This window comes from Podarcis cretensis (genome assembly GCF_951804945.1).
Source record: "Podarcis cretensis genome assembly, chromosome: Z".
NCBI classification, from domain to species: Eukaryota; Metazoa; Chordata; class Lepidosauria; order Squamata; family Lacertidae; genus Podarcis; species Podarcis cretensis.
This window is the reverse complement of record NC_137184.1, coordinates 48,025,228-48,050,699: the sequence shown is the minus strand read 5'-3', so window position 1 is coordinate 48,050,699 and position 25,472 is coordinate 48,025,228. Positions and strand designations below refer to the sequence as shown.

At 41.8% G+C, this 25,472-nt stretch overlaps 1 protein-coding gene across 4 annotated transcripts in view; it reads left to right on the top strand.

Moving 5' to 3' along the window:
- Window positions 1–25,472, top strand: part of LRCH2 (leucine rich repeats and calponin homology domain containing 2) — a 59,229-nt gene that overhangs the window by 7,459 nt on the left and 26,298 nt on the right. For all 4 annotated transcript variants that reach the window (XM_079962728.1, XM_079962727.1, XM_079962730.1 and 1 more), the window contains exons 2-3: window positions 19,534–19,678; window positions 24,524–24,650. In XM_079962728.1, the coding sequence (XP_079818854.1) occupies window positions 19,534–19,678; window positions 24,524–24,650 (272 nt within the window). The remainder of the gene's footprint in view (window positions 1–19,533; window positions 19,679–24,523; window positions 24,651–25,472) is intronic.

Genomic DNA, 25,472 nt, shown 5'->3' with positions numbered 1-25,472 from the left:
TCACCATCTGGCCTGGGGCGGGGCCTGAAGCCTCATAAGGACTGCTGGACTCTGCTGCCCAGGAGGACTCTCCTGTATGTGAGTGTCTGAGGGCCCTGCTCCTTCCTGCCACTTACCACCTGGCCCAGAGCAGGGCCTGACGGGCCTCACTAGGACAGTTGCTGTTACTGCTGGAGGGGTGCAGAGTGCTTTTAAAATGTTTTAAAAATTTTATTTTGAATTTTTTGTATGTGGGGTGGGGTGGGGTGGGGTGGATGTTTATTGGGCCTGGGAATTTGTTTGATTTTATGTTTTTGTAATTTTTATAATTTTTATTGTTTTTTGTTTGTATTGTTTTATTTGTGTTGTTGCTTTTTTGCTGTTGTTTTTTAAAGGGGTTATTTTGTTCTTAAGGGGAGGGGTCAGGGCTGCCGGGGAGTGGGCCCCAGCCCACAAAATGGCTGGGGCATGTTCCACAGGGGGGGATGCACTGGGACAACCGATCTCAGTGATCACGGGTAGGAGGAGGAGTTACGCTAAGACCAGACCATGTCATTACAGAGGAGGCAGGTTTAGTCGTTGTCTGAGGACTATCCCTGCCTCCGGGTCTGGTCCTGACCGGATGAATACTAGAATCAGCAAGGGATACCCACATGACCTGAAAGTGTTGCTGTGCAATGCCAGGTCAATGATTCATAAGACCACTGCCATCCATGACTTGATCATGGATGGAGGACTTGACCTGGCATGTGTGACAGAGACTTGGTTGGATGAAGCAGATGGGCCTGTCCTTGCCGCTGCTTGTCCACCAGGTTTCTCTTACGCACAGCAACCCAGGTCATGTGGGCGGGGAGGGGGGGTTGCAGTGATTTTTAGGAAGTCATTAGTTTGCACCAGGCGTCCTATTGGGAAGACCCAGTTTTCTGAGTGCATGTTCTGGAAGTTGGGCAATAGGGGCAGTACAGGATTCCTTTTGGTGTACCGACCTCCCCGCTGCACCAAGGATTCCCTGCCCGAGCTGCTTCAGGTCGTGGCGGATGTTCTCCTGGAGACACCTAGCTTGGTCGTCCTAGGGGATTTTAACATCCATGCCGACACGACCTTACAAGGGGCCGCTCGGGACTTCGTGGAAAGCATGGCCTCCATGGGGCTGTCCCTGAATAAGTCTGGCCCAACCCATAGCCGCGGACATGCCTTGGACCTGGTGTTTACCTCTACGGATGTTGGTGATCTGACACTAAGTAAAAGTGAAACGAAAGAAGTGCCATGGTCAGATCACTTCCTGGTGCAACTGGACTTCTCTGCGACCCATCCCCTCTGCAGGGAGGTGGGACCGATTCGGATGGTCCGCCCCCGCCACTTAATGGATCCAAATGGTTTCCAGAGAGTGGTAGGGGATGCTTTATCCCATGTTGATGGCCTTTCAGCCGATTCCTTGGTGGCCCGCTGGAATGCGGAGTTAACCAGGGCTATTGACTGTTTGGCTCCGAAGCGCCCTCTCCGATTGCATGGAGCCCGGAGAGCCCCGTGGTTTTCCACGGATCTGAGGGCAATGAAACAATCGTTGAGACGGCTAGAGCGCCGGTGGCGGATAACCCATTCTGAATCTGACCGGACACAGGTTAGAGCTCAACGTCGAGCCTACCAAGTGGCGATAGCGACGGCGAAGAAGACTTTCTTCACCGCCTCTATTGCATCTGCAGAAAACAGCAGCAGGAGACTCTTTCAGGTGGTTCACAATTTAGCGGAACCACCTGTAACATCGGGGCCCAGTACGGGCCACATGTTCTCCTGCAATGATTTTGCAAATTTTTTTGCAGATAAAATCGCTCAGATTCGGGAAGAAGTAGACTCCACCGTGGGAGCAGGGCTGGGGCGGGAGAGTGCTAGAGTCCTGTCTGGTCAAGTTGTGTGGGATCAATTCCAAGCTGTTACCTCCGAGGATGTGGACAGGCTGCTCGGACGAGTGAAGTCAACCACCTGTCTCCTGGATCCTTGCCCATCCTGGCTTATAAAAGCTAGCCGGGAAGGACTGGGCGATGGGCTTCGTGGGGTGGTGAATGCTTCCCTCCGTGAGGGAGCCTTCCCAGACCCGCTGAAAGAGGCGGTTATTAAACCGCTTCTTAAAAAACCATCTCTAGATGCGGCCACGATGGCCAATTATCGCCCAGTCTCAAACCTTCCATTCTTGGGCAAGGTGATTGAGCGAGTGGTTGCTGAACAACTCCAGGCACGCCTGGAAGAAGCGGACCATTTGGATCCCTTCCAGTCGGGATTCAGGCCTCATCATGGGACTGAAACTGCCTTGGTCGCACTGGTTGATGACCTCCGGCGGGCTAGGGACAAAGGTGAGAGCTGTTTCCTAGTTCTGCTGGATCTCTCAGCGGCGTTTGATACTATCGACCATGACATCCTTCTGGACCGTCTTGAGAGGCTGGGAGCTGGGGGCACTGTCATACAGTGGTTCCGCTCCTTCCTCCTGGGCCGTGTTCAGAAAGTGGTGGTGGGGGATGAGTGTTCAGACCCCTGGGCTCTCACTTGTGGGGTGCCTCAGGGTTCTGTCCTCTCCCCCATGCTTTTCAACATCTACATGCAGCCGCTGGGAGGGATCATCAGGAGGTTTGGGCTGGGTGTTCATCAGTATGCAGATGATACCCAGCTCTACCTCTCTTTCAAATCAGAACCAGTGAAGGCGGTGAAGGTCCTGTGTGAGTGCCTGGAGGCGGTTGGAGGATGGATGGCGGCTAACAGATTGAGGTTGAATCCTGATAAGACAGAAGTACTGTTTTTGGGGGACAGGAGGCGGGCAGGTGTGGAGGATTCCCTGGTCCTGAATGGGGTAACTGTGCCCCTGAAGGACCAGGTGCGCAGCCTGGGGGTCATTTTGGACTCACAGCTGTCCATGGAGGCACAGGTCAAATCTGTATCCAGGGCAGCTGTTTACCAGCTCCATCTGGTACGTAGGCTGAGACCCTATCTGCCTGCAGACTGTCTCGCCAGAGTGGTACATGCTCTGGTTATCTCCCGCTTGGACTACTGCAATGCGCTCTACGTGGGGCTACCTTTGAAGGTGACCCGGAAACTACAACTAATCCAGAATGCGGCAGCTAGACTGGTGACTGGGAGCGGCCGCCGAGACCATATAACACCGGTCTTGAAAGACCTACATTGGCTCCCAGTACGTTTCCGAGCACAATTCAAAGTGTTGGTGCTGACCTTTAAAGCCCTAAATGGCCTCGGTCCAGTATATCTGAAGGAGCGTCTCCTCCCCCATCGGTCTGCCCGGACACTGAGGTCCAGCTCCGAGGGCCTTCTGGCGGTTCCCTCATTGCGAGAAGCAAAGCTACAGGGAACCAGGCAGAGGGCCTTCTCGGTGGTGGCGCCCGCCCTGTGGAATGCCCTCCCATCGGATGTCAAGGCGATGGACAACTACCTGACATTCAGAAAACATCTGAAGGCAGCCCTGTTCAGGGAAGTTTTTAATATGTGATATTTTAGTGTATTTTTCATCTCTGTTGGAAGCCGCCCAGAGTGGCTGGGGAAACCCAGCCAGATGGGCGGGGTACAAATAATAAATTATTATTATTATTATTATTATTATTATTTAAAAGGCAGAAGTGTCAGGATTGAAGCTGGTTAAAGAGCTTGGCTTGTTCTATCTTGGCAAGCGTAGTTTCCTGACTTGGACATAACGGGATGCTGATTTTTGATTAAAGACTTCCTGGATTAATCACAGTATGCTGAGGAGGGTTGAGGTGGCAAAAGAACAGAATATGTGGACACAAGGCTCATATTAGGTCACTATATGTATTTCATAACGGGTTCACTCCCTGGTTCTGCAGTAACCCAGGACTGCTCTCTTAAGCAGGAGACGTTGTGGAGAACAAATGACACTGTGTTCTGTTGTGAGAAGGGTGTGCATCTTTCCCCTGAAATTCCAGGATATTCCATATTTCATGAATAGATTTTTATTAAAATAGGGCATAAATCCTTAAGGTAGAGTCCAGCAGAATGTGAAAGCCTCAGCTTATTATACAGGCAGATACACTGAGTTCATGTTCTCCCTGTTTCTTGTTTAACAGGAATAGAATGTGGCTTCCTGAGTACTGCTTTTTAAAACTAGGCTTATAACATTCATAATTGCAAAGAGAAAAAATGTGATGCGTGGGCGATGTTGGCTTAGGGCGCAAGGAGCAAAATGTAGCTTGGGCTGCCCATGGTTAGAGGGCTCTTGAAATGAAGTGGTGAAATATAATTTAACGATGCATCTTGCATGTTTTGGATGCCAAAACTTGAAAGTTACTTCATTTGCTTTTTGTTTGGAGAATTGCCCTGCTTGTGTGATGTGCCAGGACAAATAAGTTCAAATAAACCTCTTCAGAGCCTTGTATGGCAGTCATGGGGTTTTGAGGCTTGGAATCCTCTTCAGTGCTGCAGACACTTGACTAGTTACCCTCAGTCTTGTCAGCTATCAATAGCAAACTATATAATTGTTAAATAAATAATCTTAAGTATTTTCTTTTCACTCTGGAACATGCAAAAGAATGGGGGTAAGCCGCAACCATATGAGAAGAAAAATCTGGACTCCTGCCATTACGAAAATCACACAAAAAACAGACTAAATTCCATGCTTACACTGTATTCAGCAGCAGCTTCAGAGATAAACTAGATCTGTAGTCTTTAACTTTTTCAAACTTAGGAATCTTCTTCAAACCAAACATGTATTTGGAGACCCTCTGCCATTTATTTGCATGATGGTAGTGCTGTTGTGACTCTCTTTAAATCAGGCCGTGATGCAGTAGTGCAGGGGTCGGCAAGGCTTACTGGGCATGGGCCGGATCATTCCCGCGGAGATCTTCCATGGGCCGGACCGGTGCAGCTTGACGCCGGAAATTGCATCTGCTCATGGCTGTGGCGCCAGAAATCGCTTCTATGCATGCCCAGATGCCAAAAATTGCACCTGTGCAGAAGCGATTTTCATTATCTGGGCATGTGCAGAAGCGATTTCCAGTGCCGCGGACATGCACAGATTCAATTTCCGGCGTCTGGGCATGCGCAGAAGCGATTTCTGGAGCCGCAGAAGAGAGTCCCTGTGCCACGCTAGGCCAGTTTAGCGCCGCATGCGGGGACTTGCTGAACAGGCGGCTCGGTTCAGGGGTGGCTCTTGGGCTGGTTAAACAGCCTCCATGGGCCGCTTCCGGCCCATGGGCCTTAGGTTGCCTAACCCTGCAGTCGTGGTCCCAACCCAACAGTTAAAGGCCACTAATCTATACTGCTCCCCCCTTTTCTTTTTCTCTTTCCTCATAAAATTCTATTAAAGCTTTTTCATAGTACAATAAGATACAAGAAACAAATCTAGATAGAAACGAAAACAGAAATAAAAAGAATCCCTGACTCTCACACAGGGTCTTTCATTAGCCATCTATTACCTTCACATGTATACAGTCCCTTCAGTGACCCAGAGTAGAGGACACACACACATACAGTGTGTTACAGACGCTTCAGGTTACAGACGCTTCAGGTTACAGACTCCGCTAACCCAGAAATAGTACCTCGGGTTAAGAACTTTGTTTCAGGATGAGAACAGAAATCGCGCGGCAGTGGCACGGTGGCAGTGGGAGGCCCCATTAGCTAAAGTGGTGCTTCAGGTTAAGAACAGTTTCAGGTTAAGAATGGACCTCTAGAACGAATTAAGTTCTTAACCCGAGGTACCACCCAAGGTACCACTGTATACAGTTTTCCACCAGCACCACACAGTACTTCCAGTCCACCTCAGATAATCGTATCAAAAGCTACCAAGAAGCCCCGGTGAATTAACAACTCCCCTTTTCTTTCTCATGACATTAGTCATCCTTCAGGGCTTTGTGCAAATACTCTTTAGTTGCTGTCCTGCCATCCTGTTGTTGTTTTGTGCCATCTTTCAAAGGAACACTTTGAGGTTATATAACATGTTTCTCCCTGCATTAATAAAATAATAATAATATCCATTTATGTCTTTGTTCAGTGGACCTTAAACCCTCCTTCCTCTTTGTGGACAATTAAGGCAAAGGCTTTAGTCATGATTTACTTTCATCTGCTGAGAAGTAGTACAATTAGTGCCCCAGAAGGCTGCATCCTCACGTCTGGCCCAAAGCATACTTTTCTGTTTAGATTCTTTCTCCTTATTTGAAATATTAATGGAATTCGGACCGCTGGTGGCCGTTGAATAGCATTTCATTTTCTAGTACCATTTTCTGTTAAGGAACCTTCTTGGGGATCATGTTCACATTAATTATGTTCTGCTGGGTCTTTTAGTTGGTTTCTCTAACTCGTATTCCGTGGCAAACTACTGGCAAATAAACTGTTCCATTATCAGCCTCCTTAGATATAATGGCCTTCATTAGGTATAATGACCAGACAGACTTTTGCCAGAATTGTGCCTATTAGAAGCACTAAGAAGTTTTGCTAAGGTCTTTCCGAGGCATGTTGCCTTTCTATAAAAACGTTGGGTGTGGTAATGTTCTTTTCGTAAGATTAGGCATAGCAACACCATGGACTTGGAAAAGCCAAATATGTTATTGTGATAGCCAGCATTTTACTACAAAGGTTCTTGACATATTTTGAGTATAGCCTAGCAAACCAAAAGTATGTAAGATTCCCTTAAGTATTATTTTTTTCAGAGAGGGGAGAAAGAAAACCAGTATAATCTTTATACTGTATGGTACAGTTTTATTAAATATTCAAATGAAAGAACAAATGAAAGAGAAATACCCACAACATATATTGCAATATGGTATATTGCAATACCCTTTAGTTCACTTCTATTATTTGTGTTTTCCAAGTGGATTGACTGAAGAATCCATAGAACTGGTTTACTGTAGTCACTTCATTATTATGTATTTTTAAATGATGTATTTTGTATTTAAGTCCCCCCTATAATTCACTTTTTGTCAGTTAAGTCATGTTTTATTATTTATGTTTGGACAAATTTGTAAATATGTCAATAAAATTTGTCAATAAAATATAATTTATGCTGGTTTTGGCACTGGTGCAAGGGAGATGCCTTCAGTAACAGCAACAATAGAACCTGGCATTATGGGCTTTTTCTTGAGATTAGTTGAATCACTGACATGGTGCTTACATACTAGTATCTCCCCACCCCACCCCCCTTACATAGAAACATAAGCCCTATCCCTTAGCAACAAGAAAATATAATTTCCCTTCTTTGAAAATGAATTAATATCTTTCTCTGACATTGCAACTGAGTATTGTGAAAATGACAGATGTCAACAAATGAACTATTACGGCTTCAGTCTGAGCATAAGCACATAGAATAGATCATTATTCAAGGTCCTTCTGTTCTGGTCCAGGGTAGATAAGCCAGCAAAGAAATAGACAGATTTTTCAAATGTGAGTTCTTCCAATTCTTTAGGAATGAACAGTGCTGGATGACAAGAAGCCTCAGATTTAGTTGTGTACTTCCCGCTACAAGAATGTCTGTGTTTGAAAGTGCCCTCTTGACCCAAACATAGTGTTCACCAAATGCCATGCGAATCTACTGCAGCACAGGCAGGAAAAAACAACCAGCCAGCCAGAGCAGGGATGAGGGTGGGAGGTGGATGAACCACCAAATCCAAAACCTTGTCGGGCTCTTGCCACCAAGGTGGAAGTTGTGGGGAGGGAATTTTTATTCTTCCCCTGTTCCTTTCTTTATTTTAAATAGATTTTATTCCTGTTGGGGCTAATGAGGAGGAAAATCTGTATGTTGATCTCAGGGCCAACATACTTCCCCAACATTCTAGGACTATTTTGAGAGAATGAGAGGGATTTGGAACCCCAATCCTAACGGCCCATTTTTGCCCTTTCCACCATTGGAGCTCTAAATGCCGGGAAGCACCAGCAATGGTTCATTCCATGTTGGCAGGAAATGAGTTTCCAAGGGCATCCCCTTCTCTACCTGAAGAGGGTGAGATCTGTAGTATCCCATGGCTCCTATGGTGGAGTGTTAGAAAATCATTCATATATCTATTGCCAAACAGCACCTTAAACTTGGGTTATGGTCGCCAGTGAAATTTCTTACTATTATTAATTTCATTCCTATACTGCTTTATATTTTAAAGAGAAAAAAATCTCAAGGCAGATAAAAACATCAAATTAAAAAATCCAGAATAAAACAAATGCAGGCTTGAAGGAGAATATTTCAGATCCTTCTCTAAGTGACATTTTGCTTTCTCCGTATTTATTTATTTACCTACTAAATTTATATGGCTGCCCCATAGCAGAAGTACTCCAGGTACCCAGTGTGGTGCCGTTGTTAGAGTGTTGGATTTAGACCTGGTTCAAATCCCCATGCAGTCATAAAGCTCACTGGCTGACCTTAGGCCAGTCACAGCATCTTAACCTCACAGGGTCATTGTAGGGTTTAACCAAGGAGCGAGGTGAACTTGTACTTCTTGGATGAATAGGTGGGATATAAATGCTATAAATAAGCCCTTCTGCTTACCTGCTTAAGAAAGCTGGAGGGGCCTGCCAGATGGGATGTCAGTTGCCAACCTGGCACCCAGAGATCTCCATGTCACAATTGGACTTGCACCAGTTGCAAAAACACCTGGCACTTGAGGAATTTCGAACACTGCTAGGATGCTCTCCTAAAGACTATACAATTGTGCCCAAAACTTCCTCTTTCTTCCAGCAGTATGAGGAAGCCATGAATGCCAGGCATACAATAATGTATAGCTACTTTATTATTATTATTATTATTAGTAGTAGTAGTAGTAGTAGTAGTAATTATTATAGTATAACATAACATCCTTCATCTGACGATCCCGGGATGGTTCACAACAGAAAAAACTTCAACCCCTTCATACTATAGAAGCTTTTCAATAGGACTTGTTACCCTTCGTTTGGAACCAAGTTATATTTGTTTGCCATTAAAATATCAGATTCGGGGAATGATAGGTACATGCCTCTCATCCCTTATTGTGGATAACCAATCTTCTGCACAGTCTTCAATAGGGTTTATGTGTTGCCAGACCCACTAGTGACTCAAGATTCTTGAGCGTTCTTTTTAACCCTCATTAAAGAGCAAAGAAATGGACTCAAGGTAAGTAAACTGTGTGGCACTGTTTTTCTGTAACAGCCTCAAAAGACTTTATCTAAAAAGAATAAAAAAGTACCATATTGATTCTTCCAGAAGGGTAAAACTTCACCTCAACTCACCCCTCTGCCTTTCCCCTGCAACTGAATAGCAAACTTGCTTTACATCATAACAAGTCTTTGCTAGAGCAGTATATAAACTCTGATAAAGATTGCCAGTTCATATTTCTAGGCTAAGCTAATCATCACTTGACAAATAGCCAAGCTTTACAAGAAATGGAATTCAGCAGGGCATAACTACCTGCTTAAGAACAGAAACCCCTCTTTGATGACTTCCTTGGAATTTACACTATGTTCAGTATATTGCAAGTTTTTTAATAACTGAAAGATAGGATTAGTATCGAAAAGAATATGGTCTGTAGGTCAATATGCAAAGCAGGATACTCCTTAGTGCACATCTATGATGACCACCTTAAATGCAGCAATATCTTTTCTTCCTTCAGTTTGAATGGATTTCTTTAGCGGCCCAATCCTGATCTGTGGCTTCGACAACTTGGAAAGATATACAGTGGAACTTTTCAGTTTGAGTGATAAGCAAGCAGCATATTTTGACATAATTCGTGTGTGTGTGTTCATGCTCTGAAACTCCAAACCCCTTAGCAGCCAGAAAGTTAACCTTACTAATGTGCAACACTTTTGCTGCCATTTGAGTGATAGGCTTTTTAAGTGTAAATCCAGAGATTGTGTTGTGTGGAACATGAACCCTTGCCATTTTTTGTGTTCCATGGATGTGTTTTATTTTATTTTTTTCAAAATTTTTATTGATTTTCACAAAATTATAAACAAACAAACATAAATCATAACCTTATTAAAACTAATCTTATTAACATTGTTAAGTGACTTCCTCGTATCCCCCTGGTTAAATTTCAATGCATATCATTTTAACGGTTTTCCAAATCAGTATTCTTATAAAATTAACTTAATCACTTAACATCTTTCTTTCTCTCCAATTCAGCATTAAACATATTAATTCATCATGTTACATATTTAAATCCTAAGTCTATCTGGTAATTGCAAGCTTTTTCCAATTAGTTTAACTTAACATATTTAACTAAATAATCATTAAATTTCGTACATTTTTCCTGGTACTCCTCCTCCTTCTGGTCACGGACTCTTCCAGTCATGTCGGCTAGCTCTGAAAGATCCATCATCTTCATCTGCCATTCTTCCACTGTTGGTACTTCTTGCGTTTTCCACTTCCTAGCTAATAAGATTCGAGCAGCAGTTGTGGCATACAAAAATAATTTAACATATTTCTTGGGCAATTCCAAACCTGTTATTCCAAGGAGAAAGGCCTCTGGTTTCTTTATAAATGTATATTTCAACTTTTTTTCCAATTCATTATAAATCTTTTACCAGAAGTCCACTACATATGATAGAAGGTACCTTCTTTTTCTTTACATTTCCAACATAGATTATCACAGTTATGATAAATATTTGCTAATTTAACAGGGGTCAGATACCATCTATACATCATTTTCATTATGTTTTCCTTTAACATTGTACATGCAGTGAACTTGACCCCTTTCTTCCACAATCTTTCCCAATCCTCAAACATTACGTTATGTCCTACATCTCTTGCCCAATCTATCATCATGGATATGTTTTATTGAGGAAACGGGAAGACTTGCACACATTTGGAAGTACTGCTTCGTGGTTGTATTAATGAATGCAGTCCTAAATTGGTGCTAGTGTTCCTGTGCACATGAGGCGACTTTGAGGGTTGTTCAAGCATACAGTTGGGAGGTTGCCCCTGTAATGAGGGATGCAAAATTTATATGCTTGAGTACTGGCCTTCAGACAGCACTGAGATGGTGGACCTCCAAGGCTTTGAAGTAGGGTAGATAAAAATCAATGATTTTTTATTTTTATTTTTTAAAAATATGTTTTTTTTATATATAAATCAGATTTTTTTGATTTAAATCAGATTTTTAAAATAAAATGCTTTTGGAGGAAAAATCTTTCTAAAGATAGTTTTTTATTTAAGCTACATCATAGTCCAAAGGCTATTCATCAGGAAATAAGGATTTGTTTTAAGTTTTTCATGTGTACTAAAACTAAAACACACACACGTTTAACCACATCAGTTAATGAACATGAATATGTATGCTATAATGTTATTGCTTTAGTTAAATAAATTGTTTAAATTGTTATTAAGGAAATTATTATTTTTTTCCTTCCAATAAAGTACAGCAGAAAAGTTGTCCAAATATAAAGAGTTAACTTATTAAACTTCACAATCATTTCATAATTATCTGTCTATGTACGGTATTTCTAATAGTATGACCAAATCAGTAATTTTTGATATAACTGTAAAAGCTACTCTGAAAATTTATTATTCCAAAAATGAAACCTTCCTCTGGTTGTAAATATTAAGATTATACCAGCAAGAATGTAAAAAAGAAAGAAAGATTTAAATTAAGTCTTACTGACTAGGGATTTAAATCAAGTCTTACTGACTAGAGATTTAACTCATGATTTAAATTGATTTGATTTAAATCAAATCCATGCTGCTTTGAAGTAACTTGATTATTGCTACTGGGGATGCCTGAGAGCGGAAAGGATTGTGGCTTTGAAGAGACTTTTGCTGAGTCTGGATTTAAGGGGGAAGATTAGATTAAGAAGCACCATCGAGGGGTTTGGGACAAGTGAATAGACGATAGTATTTGGGTTGGTGTTTTCCTAAGCCAGCTGTATCTGTCTCATTAAACAAAACAGTTACCTACTTACACACATGTAATGCTTTCATGACACACATGGGCTGTGTAGCATAAGAATAGACACCTGCATTCCTGAGGAACTCCTGAAGAGTGCTAGATTAACTGGATAACTACTTTGTAGAGTTCCACACCCCTACTACCCAGTTGCTCTTCTGACCTTCTTTGCAACATGCACATGCTGTAAACAAACTTATCATTATTTGTATGCTGGAGGTAGTTGCATAGTTCACCTGAAGAACAAAGACATGCATATTTGTAGATAGGTTAATAATAGCCAGTGTGCCTCATTACAGTAGCAGGTATTTGGAAATGTTTGGGATAATTTATGCCAAATTTGTATGGTGTCAGTGCGCTAACTCTACCATTTTATTAAGAGGGCAGGGCAGAAAGTAATTAGTGTGTGGCTTCCTGCAATGCAGATTGATTACTATGATCTCATCTTTTAGGCCTTTCATTGTGTCTAAATGACCTTTACACCATCTTAGTTATAATCCCGTGTCTGGCACAGTATGGGTTAGCTGATTCTGTGTTGCAAACCCCACCCCTACCCCGCCACGTGCAGTGTTTTTATTACAAACATGGGATTTGTAACTGTGAGAGCATAAGAAGAGACCTGCTGAATTAGACCATAGGCTGATTTAGCTCAGCATTCTGTCCCCAACAGACTTCTCAGATGCTTTTTGGAGCTTCCGAACAAGGGGTGAAAGAGACCAGACCTCCTCCATTGGCTTTTATGCAGCAGCTGGAATTTGGTATCATGCTGTGCCTGGACATCCAAGATGCATTTTGCCATTGTGGCTCATCATAAGACCAGTTCATTTGTCTAACCCCTCTTTAAAGTGATCTGAGCCAGTGGTGATCTCCACAATGTGTGTGACAGTGAAAATTCCATAAATTCTGCCCTCTGAAGTACTTTCTTTTGTCTGTTCTGCATCTGTTGTATGGTCTGAAAATACTCCCTATCCAATTTTATTGAGTAACCAGGAATGTAGGGTTATAAGAGATGTAGGGGCGGGTATTTATTTCGTTCATGCATACTTTTATAAGTCCCCCAATTATGGTATTTTTCCCCAGCCACCTTAGTAAAGACCCCAATTGCTCCTAACCCTTTGATAATTTTGGTTTCTCTTTTCTTTAGAAATGCAGTGACCAAAGTGGTACACAGTACTCCAAAATGACCAATAGACTGATACAAAGGCGTACAGATGTGGGCAGTTCTGATTGCAACTTTGTAATAATCCCTAGTAAGGAATTTGCCTTTGCACAATCCTCTCATATGGAATTTATTATTTTGATCCACTACACCCACAAGATCTTGCCTAATACAGTGGTACCTCAGGTTACAGACATGTCAGGTTACAGACTCTGCTAACCCATAAATAGTACCTCTGGTTAAGAACTTTGCTTCAGGATGAGAACAGAAATCAGGCGGCGGCAGCGGCAGCGCCGCTGTAGTGGAAGAGGCTCCATTAGCTAAAGTGGTACCTCAGGTTAAGAACGGACCTCCAGAACGAATTAAGTTCGTAACCAGAGGTACCGCTGTAAGTCACTTGCCTGTTCAGATCCCATCAGCTTCCATATATGAAGTTTGGACCATTTCCCTCCGCACCTATCCAGTTATTTGACACCCATTTGCAGTTTTGTTGCCCATTCAGCTAATCCAGTGGTACCTCTGGATACGAACAGGATCCGTTCCGAATCCCCGTTCACATCCTGAAGCGAACGTAACCCGCGCGTGCGCAGGTTGTGATTTGCCTCTTCCATGCATGACGTCATTTTGACCATCTGCGCATGCGCGAGCGGCGAAACCCAGAAGTAATGCATTCTGTTACTTATGGGTCACCACAGAGCACAACCCCGAAAGCGCTCAACCAGAAGCATATTTAACCCGAAGTATGACTGTATTGACAAATTAAATTAAAGGTGCCTGAGAATTTCTGTTAGCTATATTTGACGTAGTTGTTTAGATGCCCACTTTGGAAGAAAACCTGAATTCATGGGTATCTGGTTATCACCTTCCACAGCGAAGAGGGGTGGGCGCACACATGCGCAAACACACAAAACTGCAGTTTTGCAGTTTCCCTATTTCACTTTAGGAACACACATACGCACACATGTCTTGTGGTCTGACAGATATTTCTGACAGATATTTAAAGAAATATGCTGACCAGGCCCCAAGTTGATCCGCCAGTGGAGTGGCTTTAGCTGTCAGTGCACCGTATTTTTCACCCCATAGGACGCACCTGACCATAAGACGCACCTAGTTTTTAGAGGGGGGATGCAAGAAAAAAAAATTCTTTAAAGGGAGCGCTGAATAGAGCCTGTGTGCATCCCAGGCTCTGCTCAGCAGAGCCGCGTGGAGCATGTGTGCGGCACTTGCAGGATTTTCCTCCTTGGGGAAAAGCCCCCAAGAGCTGCATACACACTCCGCGTGCTCTTTAAAGGGAGCGTGGCTCTTGGAGGCTTTTCTGGGAGGTGGGGGAAAGGACTGAGGGGCTAAGCCAGAAGCTAGAACAGCAAGAGGGAGCACTGCGCAGCGATCCCTCTCGCTGCTCTGGCTTCTGGGATAGCCGCTCAGCCTGCACTCGCTCCATAAGACGCACACACATTTCCCCTTACTTTTTAGGAGGGAAAAAGTGCGTCTTATACAGCGAAAAATACGGTATATAGAATTTTTAGACTAAAGTTCTTAACGATACATTGTGAAGTGTTTTTACATACATTGCTGTTGCTAATGTGTGAATGGTAGGAAACACACACACAATGCATTTAGTAATTTTTGTCTTGCAGGTAGTTGACAATTTTATCATCATGGTTTATGATACACATGATTTCAAATACACATGGTACGAATAAAGGTTGGGGAAGAACAGGGAGGATAGAAGAAAATAATTGAATGTGGCTACCCAGTCCTGTGACCTCTAGCATTATAAAAGCATTTCCATCTGTAGTACATGGAGGAGTGTCTGCCACATGAACCTGCTAAAGTGGCAAATAAAAGAAAAGGGCCTTTCTGGTTATGGCTCCCTTTCTAGAGAAGGTATTTTTGGCATCAGCTATTCTCTGGGAAGTTTTAACCTCTCTATCCTGCTGCTATGGTTTTATACTTTGCACTGCAGCTGATTTGTTTTCTTGACTATGACTAGCTTTATATTTAAGCACTGGCCTGGCATCCATTAGTGACAAGGGATCAAAGACACCACCTTGTGCCATCTGTCCATGCATGGCAACTGAGCTCAGATGACGCAATGCCAGGGTACTGCTTGCCTCAGAGGTGTACTTAGTACGCACTAGAAATTTTGTATATTTTATTTTATTGTACAGCACTTGGTAACTGATATGAAGCAGTTTATAAATATGCAAATAAAATAAATAATTGCATGCAGGTAACTGAGTGGGCTGACATAAAATAATTGTGTGCACGCTAGAGGGCGCTGGGGGGGGGGTGGAAGGTAGAATGCTCCGTCAATCCTCTTCCCACCCAGCATGGAGGCCAAGTGGGCTGATAGAATAAAAACGAAATAGGCAGGTGGAACAGGATTTTCCATCCCTCTCCAGCCACCCTCCTGCAGGCAGTGTGACATTCTTGAAAGCCAGTTGGGCTTATTTGCACGGCTAGTTATGACTATTTAAAATACAGTGTTGTTAAAAACAACAACACCATACCTAGCTATCCTGGAGAAAGTTACCCTAAAAATCTTTGAGATTGTTAGTGAAAAGGTTTATCATATTTGATGGTAAAATACTAGACTTATTGCAAAAATATTTTTCTTTGAATTTACACTCCAAGGTGTCTTCCTATATAGCCTCAGGCAAATGACTTTTCTGATTCTGTACAAAGCTGTGATTTTTCTGTGTGAAACAGGAGAGTACTTATCTGTTCTCACTTCCGTGTTTCTGGCAGAATAGAATGATGTCTGTAGTCTACAGACAAGGAAGGAAACACTGTGGCTTTAATAATTATTAATCAAGCTTTTGAGGTTATGTGACATTGGAGAACACAAAGGGATGAAGTCAAAGAAGTATTTCTTATTTATTTCACATGTAAAAGTTAGGATGCAGCAATACTTGATCCTATAGTTCTTGCTGATGCTTTCTCCCACCCTTTGAAAAGAACTATTAAACCAGAAGAGACACAGAAGAACTATCTACAAAGAATCATTTTAAAGATATGCACAGCTGAGTTTTCCATAGATAATGTGGGCATTTCATAGCCTAGTTTTGTTCTCACGTGCATCTCTCATACATTTTATTCCAACAGTTTTTGCAGAATATCTTCTTCATGCTGAGTATTATGTATCTGTATACATCAGTGTTCACCGTTCTTTACAGAATATCATGTTCAAATAAGATTTAGGTGCTTGCCTTAGCCTCAAGCAACAGTTGTGGAGGAGGGAGGATAAGGAGGATTGGTCATGATGGTGGTAGAGCAGCACTTGTAACAAATATGAACGCAACAGGTTGCCTTATACTGAACAAGACAAATGGTCCATCTCGTTTAGTTCACCGTTTGAAACTCCGATATATAAGCCAGACCCCAAATGGTTCCTTAAAACAGGGTCACAGTTGCCAAAACAGAATGTCTAGTTGTCATTTTTGGACCAGATGGCTCAATAGTTGTATTTTTCAATATGACCTTTGGGTTCCTAACATTTGTTCTGATTGTGCAGATAAAATATAATGGATGGAATTACAGGATGTGTTGCTAGTGTGTGAAAGCAGTCAAGATCCAAGGATCTCCAGGCATGCACTTCCAGATGGTGGAGACTTCAGGCTCCATCCTGGTGCCTAGGCATCTTCACTTGGTCACAACTGGCTGATAGCCATGTGCAAAATGTGTCTGGCACCTGGCGAATTTTGAACACTGGTTTAGTGTTGTCTACATTGACTGGCAGCATCTTTCCACCTACCTGGAGATGTCAGGGATTGAACCTCAGACCTTCTGTATGCAAAACAGATGCTCTACCACTGAGCTATGTCCCTTTCCCTAATGTGATTATAAATACAAGAACAAAAATTGTACTTAGTGGATCAGGTCAACTAGTTCAGCATCCTATTCTCACAGTGGCCATCCAGATGCTTGTATGAAACCCACAAGCAGGACTTGAGTATAAAAGCACTCCCCCTCCTGTGGTTTCCAGCAGTTGGTATTCAGAAGCATAACTGCTTCTGACCATAGAAACAGAGTACTGTAAGCCTGCAACATAGATGGGGGTTATGTTCCTGGGATTGCACCGAAACAATAAATTGCATTTAGTCGAAACACATTGGGTTCAATGGCAAGTGGAGGACCTGTTCCCTGCTTGAAAGGCCTTTTCCACTTGGCCTGGTAGGGCAGGTCCCTGACTAACTGCAGCTACAAAAATCTGAAAGAAACTCTTGCAGATGTGGCACTGTCTGTGCTGGACCGTTGTCTTGCCTTGGTAATGAACTGGATGAGAGTCAACACACTCAAGCTCAATCTTATAAGACTGAGGCACTGTTAGCAGGTGTTTTGCTAGATTGGATGGATGGGAGGTTGCCTGCTCTGGATGGGGTCGATCGGGGGTACTTCTGGATCCTTTGCTGTCTCTTGGGGTTCTGATGTCCTTGGTGGCATGGATTCCCTTCATCAGCTTTGGCTGGTGGCCCAGCTGTGCCCCTATATGTACAGGGATAGCCCAACTTCTGTTATCTATGCTTTGGTAACCTCTAGGTTATATTACTGCAAATAATGTAGGGCTGCCCCTAAAGACAGTTTGGAAACTTCAGCTGGCACAGAATTTGGCAGCCAGGTTGCCCGCTGGGGCAAGATGATTAGAGCCTAATGCACCAATCGAGGCTTGACTGCACTGGTTGCTACCGTATTTTTCGCTCTATAAGACGCACCAGACCACAAGACCGCACCTAGTTTTTGGAGGAGGAAAACAAGAAAAAAAATATTCTGAATCTCAGAAGCCAGAACAGCAAGAGGGATTGCTGCTTTCACTGCACAGCGATCCCTCTTGCTGTTCTGGCTTCTGGGATAGCTGCGCAGTCTGCATTTGCTGCATAAGACGCACACACATTTCCCCTTACTTTTTAGGAGGGAAAAAGTGAGTCTTATAGAGCAAAAATATGGTAATTATGTTCTGGGCCCAGTTCAAAGTGCTGATTTTTACCTAAAACCCTTAAGCAACTCAGGACTGCAATACCTCAAGGGCTAAAGGTAAAGGGACCCCTGACAGTTACGTCCAGTCGCGAACTACTCTGGGGTTGCGGCACTCATCCCGCTTTACAGGCCGAGGGAGCCGGCGTTTGTCCACTCCGCAGACAGTTTTTCTGGGTCATCTGGGTCATTCTGGGTCATGACTAAGCCGCTTCTGGTGCAACGGAACACTGGCACCAGAGCAACGCACAGAAACGCCGTTTACCTTCCCCCCGGAGTGGTACCTATTAATCTACTTGCACTTTTGGGCATGCTGTCAAACTGCTAGGTTGGCAGGAGCTGGAACCTCAACGGTAGCTCACAACCTTTTGATTGGCAAGCCCAAGGCTCAGTGGTTTAGACCACAGCGCCACTCGCGTCCCTACCTCAAGGACTGTCTTTCCCAAATGAACTGACCAAAGCCCTGCAATCATCATCTTATACCCTTCTTCACGTGTCTCCTCCACAAGTGTTCCAGAGTGTGGCAACATGAGAACGGGTGTTTTCTGCAATGGCTTCCCATTGGAATGCTCTCTTCAAGAAGGCTCGTCTGTCGGCTTTATTATGCATCTTTAGGTGCCAGACAAAATATTCCTTTTCTACCAGGCCTTTGGATGATTAATATTCTACAGCCTTTTAAATAAGGGAGGGGGGTTATTGGTTTGCTTTGCATTTACTATGCATTTTGTGTTTTTATTTTGTATTTTATTTGCTGTGAACCGCCCTGAGATCTTCGGATGAATAAGGTCTCTCCCCCCCCCCCCCATGCCCACCTTTATGCTCACTTTTTATTTATTTATTATTATTTTGCCAAGTGTTTAAAGCTGAATGTGCACAATTAAATGCACATAAGTTGTGGGCTTCACTATCCAAGTTGGTGGCTGTCACTGCCTCCTGCAGGAATGAGTTCTATTGTGTGTTCTTAGGCTGCTCTCAAGTTTGGGAGAAAGATTAAGTGGCTAATCCAAATCCAAATGCTTCATGGAAGAAATTAGTTTTTCAGAGGTGGATGCCTTTTCTTAGGACAAATCAATTGCTGATGGAACAAGAGTTTGCTGGAGTTGCTTTGCTTGATGGGTTACTGAGAGGGAACTGTGGCTCCTTTCTTTCCTCTCCAAGAGCATTGGACAGGCAAACTTCAGGCTTGCGGGATTTCCTTTGTTCTTTACTAGATCACTGAAAGTGCAAAATAGTGACTTGGCGGGAGAATATTTTTAGAATTAAGGAGAAGTGTGCCATATTACATTTTACAAAAGCCTATCTTACCTACTTAATTTATCTAAATACTGGTGGAAGGGAGTTCCCTTCTATCCCCAGAATTTGAAATGAGCAGAAGATGATTCCAATCTATATAGACTGTGGATGCTTGATTTTTCATCTATCTGTGCTTTAATTTCCAAAATAAAATTGCCTAACAATTCTACTAAAGCTTTTGCCATCGTTTAAGAACAGCACATTTCTTGCACATCTCTCAAATGTAAACTAGAAGACTGAGCCGTGGAAATGTCTTTTCTCCTCCTCTCTTTTTTTTAGATCTCTCCAAGAACAGATTTACTGAAATTCCTCCTGATGTGTTGCAGTTTTCACCACTTGAGACATTGAACCTCTATCACAACTGCATCAAATCAATCCCTGAAGCAATTAAAAATCTGCAAATGTTAACATATCTCAATATCAGGTAGGTAATATTTTCCTGCTTTCTAAATGTAATTGCTTGTCATCCAAGGTAGCCTGTTTAGTTCATGACTGTATCAGCGTCCTCCTGTGGGTGACAGTTGACTGAAGAACCACTTTCCAGTCAATAAGTCAAAAGGTAGAGCATTAGGAAGTCTAACTTTGTTCCTGGTATTCCTTTTTTCAGATTGTGATGTTTGAGAGGCAAAGGTAAAAGTTTTAAATTTCAGTTTGAGCTTCTAGGAATGCTAAAAGAGTTTTGCTCATTCTGCATGCCTGTGAAAAATTTGCTGGACCAACTACAACACAGGAGAGATTGATGATGGGTTGTATCCAGTGTTAGTCATACTTGGAGTAGCCACATGCCTCACTTAGGTCTATTAATTTCAGCAGGTCTACTCTGAGTAAAACTTAGTTGGATACAGGACAATGTTTTTTGAAATAACATTAGTGTTCTCTTTGTGTGTGTTGTGTTTGATTATTTTTGAGTTGGAGTATTGAGTGTTAGACACAAGTGTAGCGTGAATAATGTACAACTTTCTTTCTTGCTGCATGCATGTCCATATACATGGCAAAATAGATACATACATGGTGGGTAATCCCCCCCCCCCCATTGCAAAGACTAGCCCTGTAAGAAAAATGTATTTGAAGTAGCCTTTTGCCATTGTGAGTCTGACAGCTACTCCAGCTTTTAAAAAATAACATATTGTCATAACTTGCTTTTGTAAACTCTTTAATAAAACTGACTGTTGTCTGTAGTTAGCTTGTCAGCTGTGCTTTTAGTTTTTAACTTTGAGAGACAGAGGCTTTCCTGCTAATTCTGCATGCACGGAAGTGGCGAATCGCGACCCGCGCGCACACAGGTGCGGGTTGCGTTCACTCCTGGTTGCAAATCGGGCTCCGGAATGGATCCCATTCGTATCCAGAGGTACCACTGTAGAAGTGGCTGCAGAGAAGACCTACAAAAATGCTTAATTGGCATAAGAAGAGGAAAAGCTAAGAGGCCCCTGGGCATGAAAGGAGGTTATAGGAAGCCACAACAGACCTCAGATTCATAAAAAAGAGATTGTGGAGGAGAGAGCAAAACGTTAAAGGGAACTAAATGACAAAAAGCTTTATATTTTGAGATTGCTAATAGGAATGGCTTTCTAACTGCTCAGATCAGGCCAGAAATGGACCATATTACTTAGGCAGCATATGTAATCTCCGGTTTTGAATGCATTTGACAAGGCAGAAAAGAACCTGTCAATTTGCAGTGGATATTGTCCTTTTAATTCTGACATTTCAGATATAGTTTATAGCAGTGGTGTCCAAACTTTTTTCAAAGAGGGCCAGATTTGGTGAAGTGGAGGGCCGTGAGGGCCGACCAAAGTTGTTAACCTTTTTCTAGGATTGAAGTTGTTGAGCTTTTTTTTTAGGATTTCTTTATAGGGGCTGGATTAAACCAACCAGTGGGCCAGATTAGGCTTCCAAAAAGGCACTTTGGACATGCCTGATTTACAGTATTGTTAAAAGTGGCAACTAAGATTTCCTTTCTCGTGTACCTGTGATCTGGTCTTGGATGCAGTGGGGCTCTTAAATGGCCCTTTATAGCATACTTACAGTGGTACCTCGCAAGACGAATGCCTCGCAAGACGAAAAACGCGCAAGACGAAAGAGTTTTCCGTTTTTTGAGTCGTTCCGCAAGATGAATTTCCCTATGGGCTTGCGAGTTTGTTTCCTTTTTCTTAAAGCCGCTAAGCCGTTAATAGCCGCTAAGCCACTAAGCCGTTAATAGCCGCTAAGCCACTAAGCCGTTAATAGCCGCTAAGCCGCTAATAGCCGTGCTTCGCAAGATGAAAAAACCGTAAGACGAAGAGACTCGTGGAACGGATTAATTTCGTCTTGTGAGGCACCACTGTACTAAGGTCAAGCCTTGGCTCCTGAACGCCTCTGTTTTAGAACGCCAAAAACCCAGAAGTAAATGCTCCAGTTTTCAAATGTTTTTCGGAAGCCAAAAGTCTGAAGCAGCTTCTGCTTGAGTGCAGGAAGCTCTTGCAACTAAGCCGTGCCTCAGTTGTCAAACATTTCAGAAGCCGAACGGGCTTCCGGAACAGATTACATTCAACAACCAAGGTTTGACTGTATTCTTATTTTAAAATATATATTCTACAGTTGGAGGAACTTCCTTAACAAAGCTGTTACAATTATTCATATCACTCTGTATTCCTCCCTTTCAAAATCCCAAACCCCAGTTCCCTTTAAGGAAATAAAGCAAATGACTGAAGCATTCTGCCTTACTGTTGAGCTTTCAATATTTTGACCAACTCAGTGGGTCCCCTCTGGCTTTATAGAAAGTGAATTTTAATATCATGTAATGAACTGAAAAGAAAGTAGGAAAGTAGCAAGTTCTGTTCCAAATGAAGTTGCTAGCTTAGGTGTTTGAAGTCATCACATGAGAGGGATCTCCCTTTTTCTCCCCCACCCCCAAATGAGGATAGATGTGGGAAATGCAACTACCAACTGCAACTTGATTTTGCAAAGGGTTTTTTCCTCCATTAATATATATGTGTGATGGAAACAGCAGCTCACACCATAAATAAGAAGAATGAAAAAGGTTAGACAGACAATTAATAATTAAATGATATATTGGAATTTAGTGGATTCATGGAAACTGCACCATCCAAGGAAAAAATCTATACATATTTTGCAGGAATTCACAATACCCAGCACAGAATTGATTTGATTTGATTTTTTTAAAAAAACATCAGCATCACTGGATTCCTTTACTAGCCGATATGACATTGATATTCCCATTATAGCTGATCACTCAGCAGTAATATTGGAATATAATCTATTCAATACCCAGGAAGGTATGAGGAGATGGTATCTTAATATATCATTACTAAATGATAAAAACTTCATTCAATATAACGCAAGAAACGCAAATATATTTTAAAAATAACTCCAAATCATTAACGTCAAGACTGATGGAATGGGAAAAGCTACAAAGCTTATATCTGAGGGATAATATCTTTCTCTGCCAACATGGTCAAGATGCAAAGATTAAAAGAAAATAACCTAAAAATTATTTTAAAACATTATGGGGCGATAGGGCAAATAACCCATCTAGGGTTAAATATGAAAGAATACAACAACAAACACTAGAACTGAATAGTATACACTGGTACCTCAGGTTAAGTACTTAATTCGTCCCAGAGGTCCGTACTTAACCTGAAACTGTTCTTAACCTGAAGCACCACTTTAGCTAATGGGGCCTCCTGCTGCTGCCGCACCACTGGAGCACGATTTCTGTTCTCATCCTGAAGCAAAGTTCTTAACCCGAGGTAATATTTCTGGGTTAGCGGAGTCTGTAACCTGAAGCGTATGTAACCTGAAGCGTATGCAACCCGAGGTACCACTGTACTAGCTCAAAAAATTGAGTTCAGCTTATTATGTGTAAGACAAACATATTGGGAACAGGGAGAAAGACAGACAAAAATTCTAGCTGTCTGTCTAAAACAGAAGAAAATGAACCAAATAATACCTTTAATAAGAAAGGAAAACAACATTGCAGCGACCTCATCAACAGGTATAAATTTTTTTGGGGGATGAACATAAATAATAACAATAAATTAACAATATGGGCCAACCCAAAATTAAAAATTGGAAATCAAGTAATAATTTGGCAAAACTGGATGATAAAAGGTATTTTGACACTGAATCAAATAATTGATGAGAACTACAAATTTCTGGAATATAAAACTTTGCAAGTAAAGTATGGACTAACCAGTGAAACACATTGGCAATATATCCAATTGAAACATATGTTGGAAAAGCAGTTTGGCCCTGATGCTATAGCTGCATTGGAAACACGCATGCTGTTACAGGATTTAATCTTTCCAATGAAAACAAAAAAATCCTACACTTGCACTATATAAAACTTTACTTAACAGGAAGAAATACGATTTAGAATATGGAAGACAAAAATGGTGTAAAGAGCTAGGAGTACAGATAACAAATGATATGTGGGAGACAAGTATAAAATCAATAGAAAAAGCCTCTATGGATTTAAGACTTAGACTTATTCAACAGAAAATAGTATTTAGAGTACATTGGACTCCAGCAGGATTATATCAGAAGAAAATAACAAGTGCAGATAATTGCTGGAGATGGGGGAGTAAAAATGTGAACTTAATACATATGTTGATTAACTGCCTGATGATCAGACCATTCTGGAGTGAGGTGAGGATATTTATAGCAAAAGTAATAAAAATAAATTGTTATTTAGGAGAACCAAATTTAATTCTAAATTATATTCCGGAAACTTGGAAGATCTCAGGGGGCCAAAAAAATTGGTTGTATTGCATTAAATTAGAAGCAAAAAAACTTGTCTTGATGAATTGGAAGAGTCGTAAAAAGATTCCACTGAGCATACGGATTGATAATATGGACAGATTAGCTACATACAAAAGAATTGCTTGTCGACACAAAATAAGAATGGATAAATATGAAGAAATTTGGAACATATATCTAAGTGACAAGGCTGATAACAGTGGGAAATAGAGGGGGGAGAGAGTGGTGATAAACAAGGAGTAGGCATAGGGATATTGCTGTATCTAAATTTGTGTTGTCAATTTGTGTTATTATTGTTATTAATTGTTTTTGTTGTATGTGTCTTTAGTTTTGTGTTTGTACTGATTGGAAAAAGAGAATTAAAAAAAAAACACCACTTTACTATCAATGAGATTCTCACTAAAGTAACAATTTTGAGCAAATATTCATGCTGGTTTTAAGTGGCTTGTAGATCTCTGTATCTGAAGGGTGATAGCTGCCAGACATAACCATATATTTTCTCTAATCTCTTTAGTCGAAATCTTTTATCAACATTGCCAAAATACTTGTTTGATCTGCCGCTTAAAGTTTTGGTTGTCAGCAATAATAAACTTGTGTCCATTCCCGAAGAAATTGGAAAATTGAGAGATATAATGGAATTGGTGAGTGTCATGGTATAGTTTCTCTCTTTGTTGAATCTTTATAATTAACTCTTTGTTTGGGCCAATTCTCAATTACTAGTAAGCCCTACCACAGTGAGTGGCAAATTTAAATTAATCCATTCATACTTAAATATCCCAGAGCAATCCTTTTGTTTGAATAGAAGTGCAATGAGTTTTCCTTCAACTTTATTTTAAACAAATGGTGCTATATGTAGCTTGAAACAAAAATATGAATTATATCTTTTGTGACTGAAATGCTATCTGGATCCTGCAATTTACTATATTGGCCCGAATATAAGCCACACCCGAATATAAACTGCCCCTTTAAAATTCAATGGAAAAGAAAAAGACAATACCCGAAAATAATAATAATAATAATAATAATAATAATAATAATAATAATAATAATTTATTATTTATACCCCACCCTCCCCAGCCAAGGCCGGGCTCAGAGCGGCTTACAAGCAATAATAAAAACAAGTTGAATGATTACAACTTAAAAACAAAATTAAAACACAACATTAAAATATTACAACATTAAAATAAAATGTAGCCTCAACGCAGGAGGAGAAGGAAAGAAAAAAGAAAGAGAGGGAGGGAATCAAATTGGCTCCAAGCCAAAGGCTAGGCGGAACAACTCTGGCTTACATGCCCTGTGGAAAGAAATCAGATCCTGCAGGGCCCTGGTCTCATGAGGTAGAGCGTTCCACCAGGCCGGAGCCAGAGTTGAAAAGGCCCTGGCTCTGGTTGAAGCCAATCTAACTTCCTTAGGGCCCGGGACCACTAGGGTGTTGCTATTTATGGACCTTGAGGCTCTCCGTG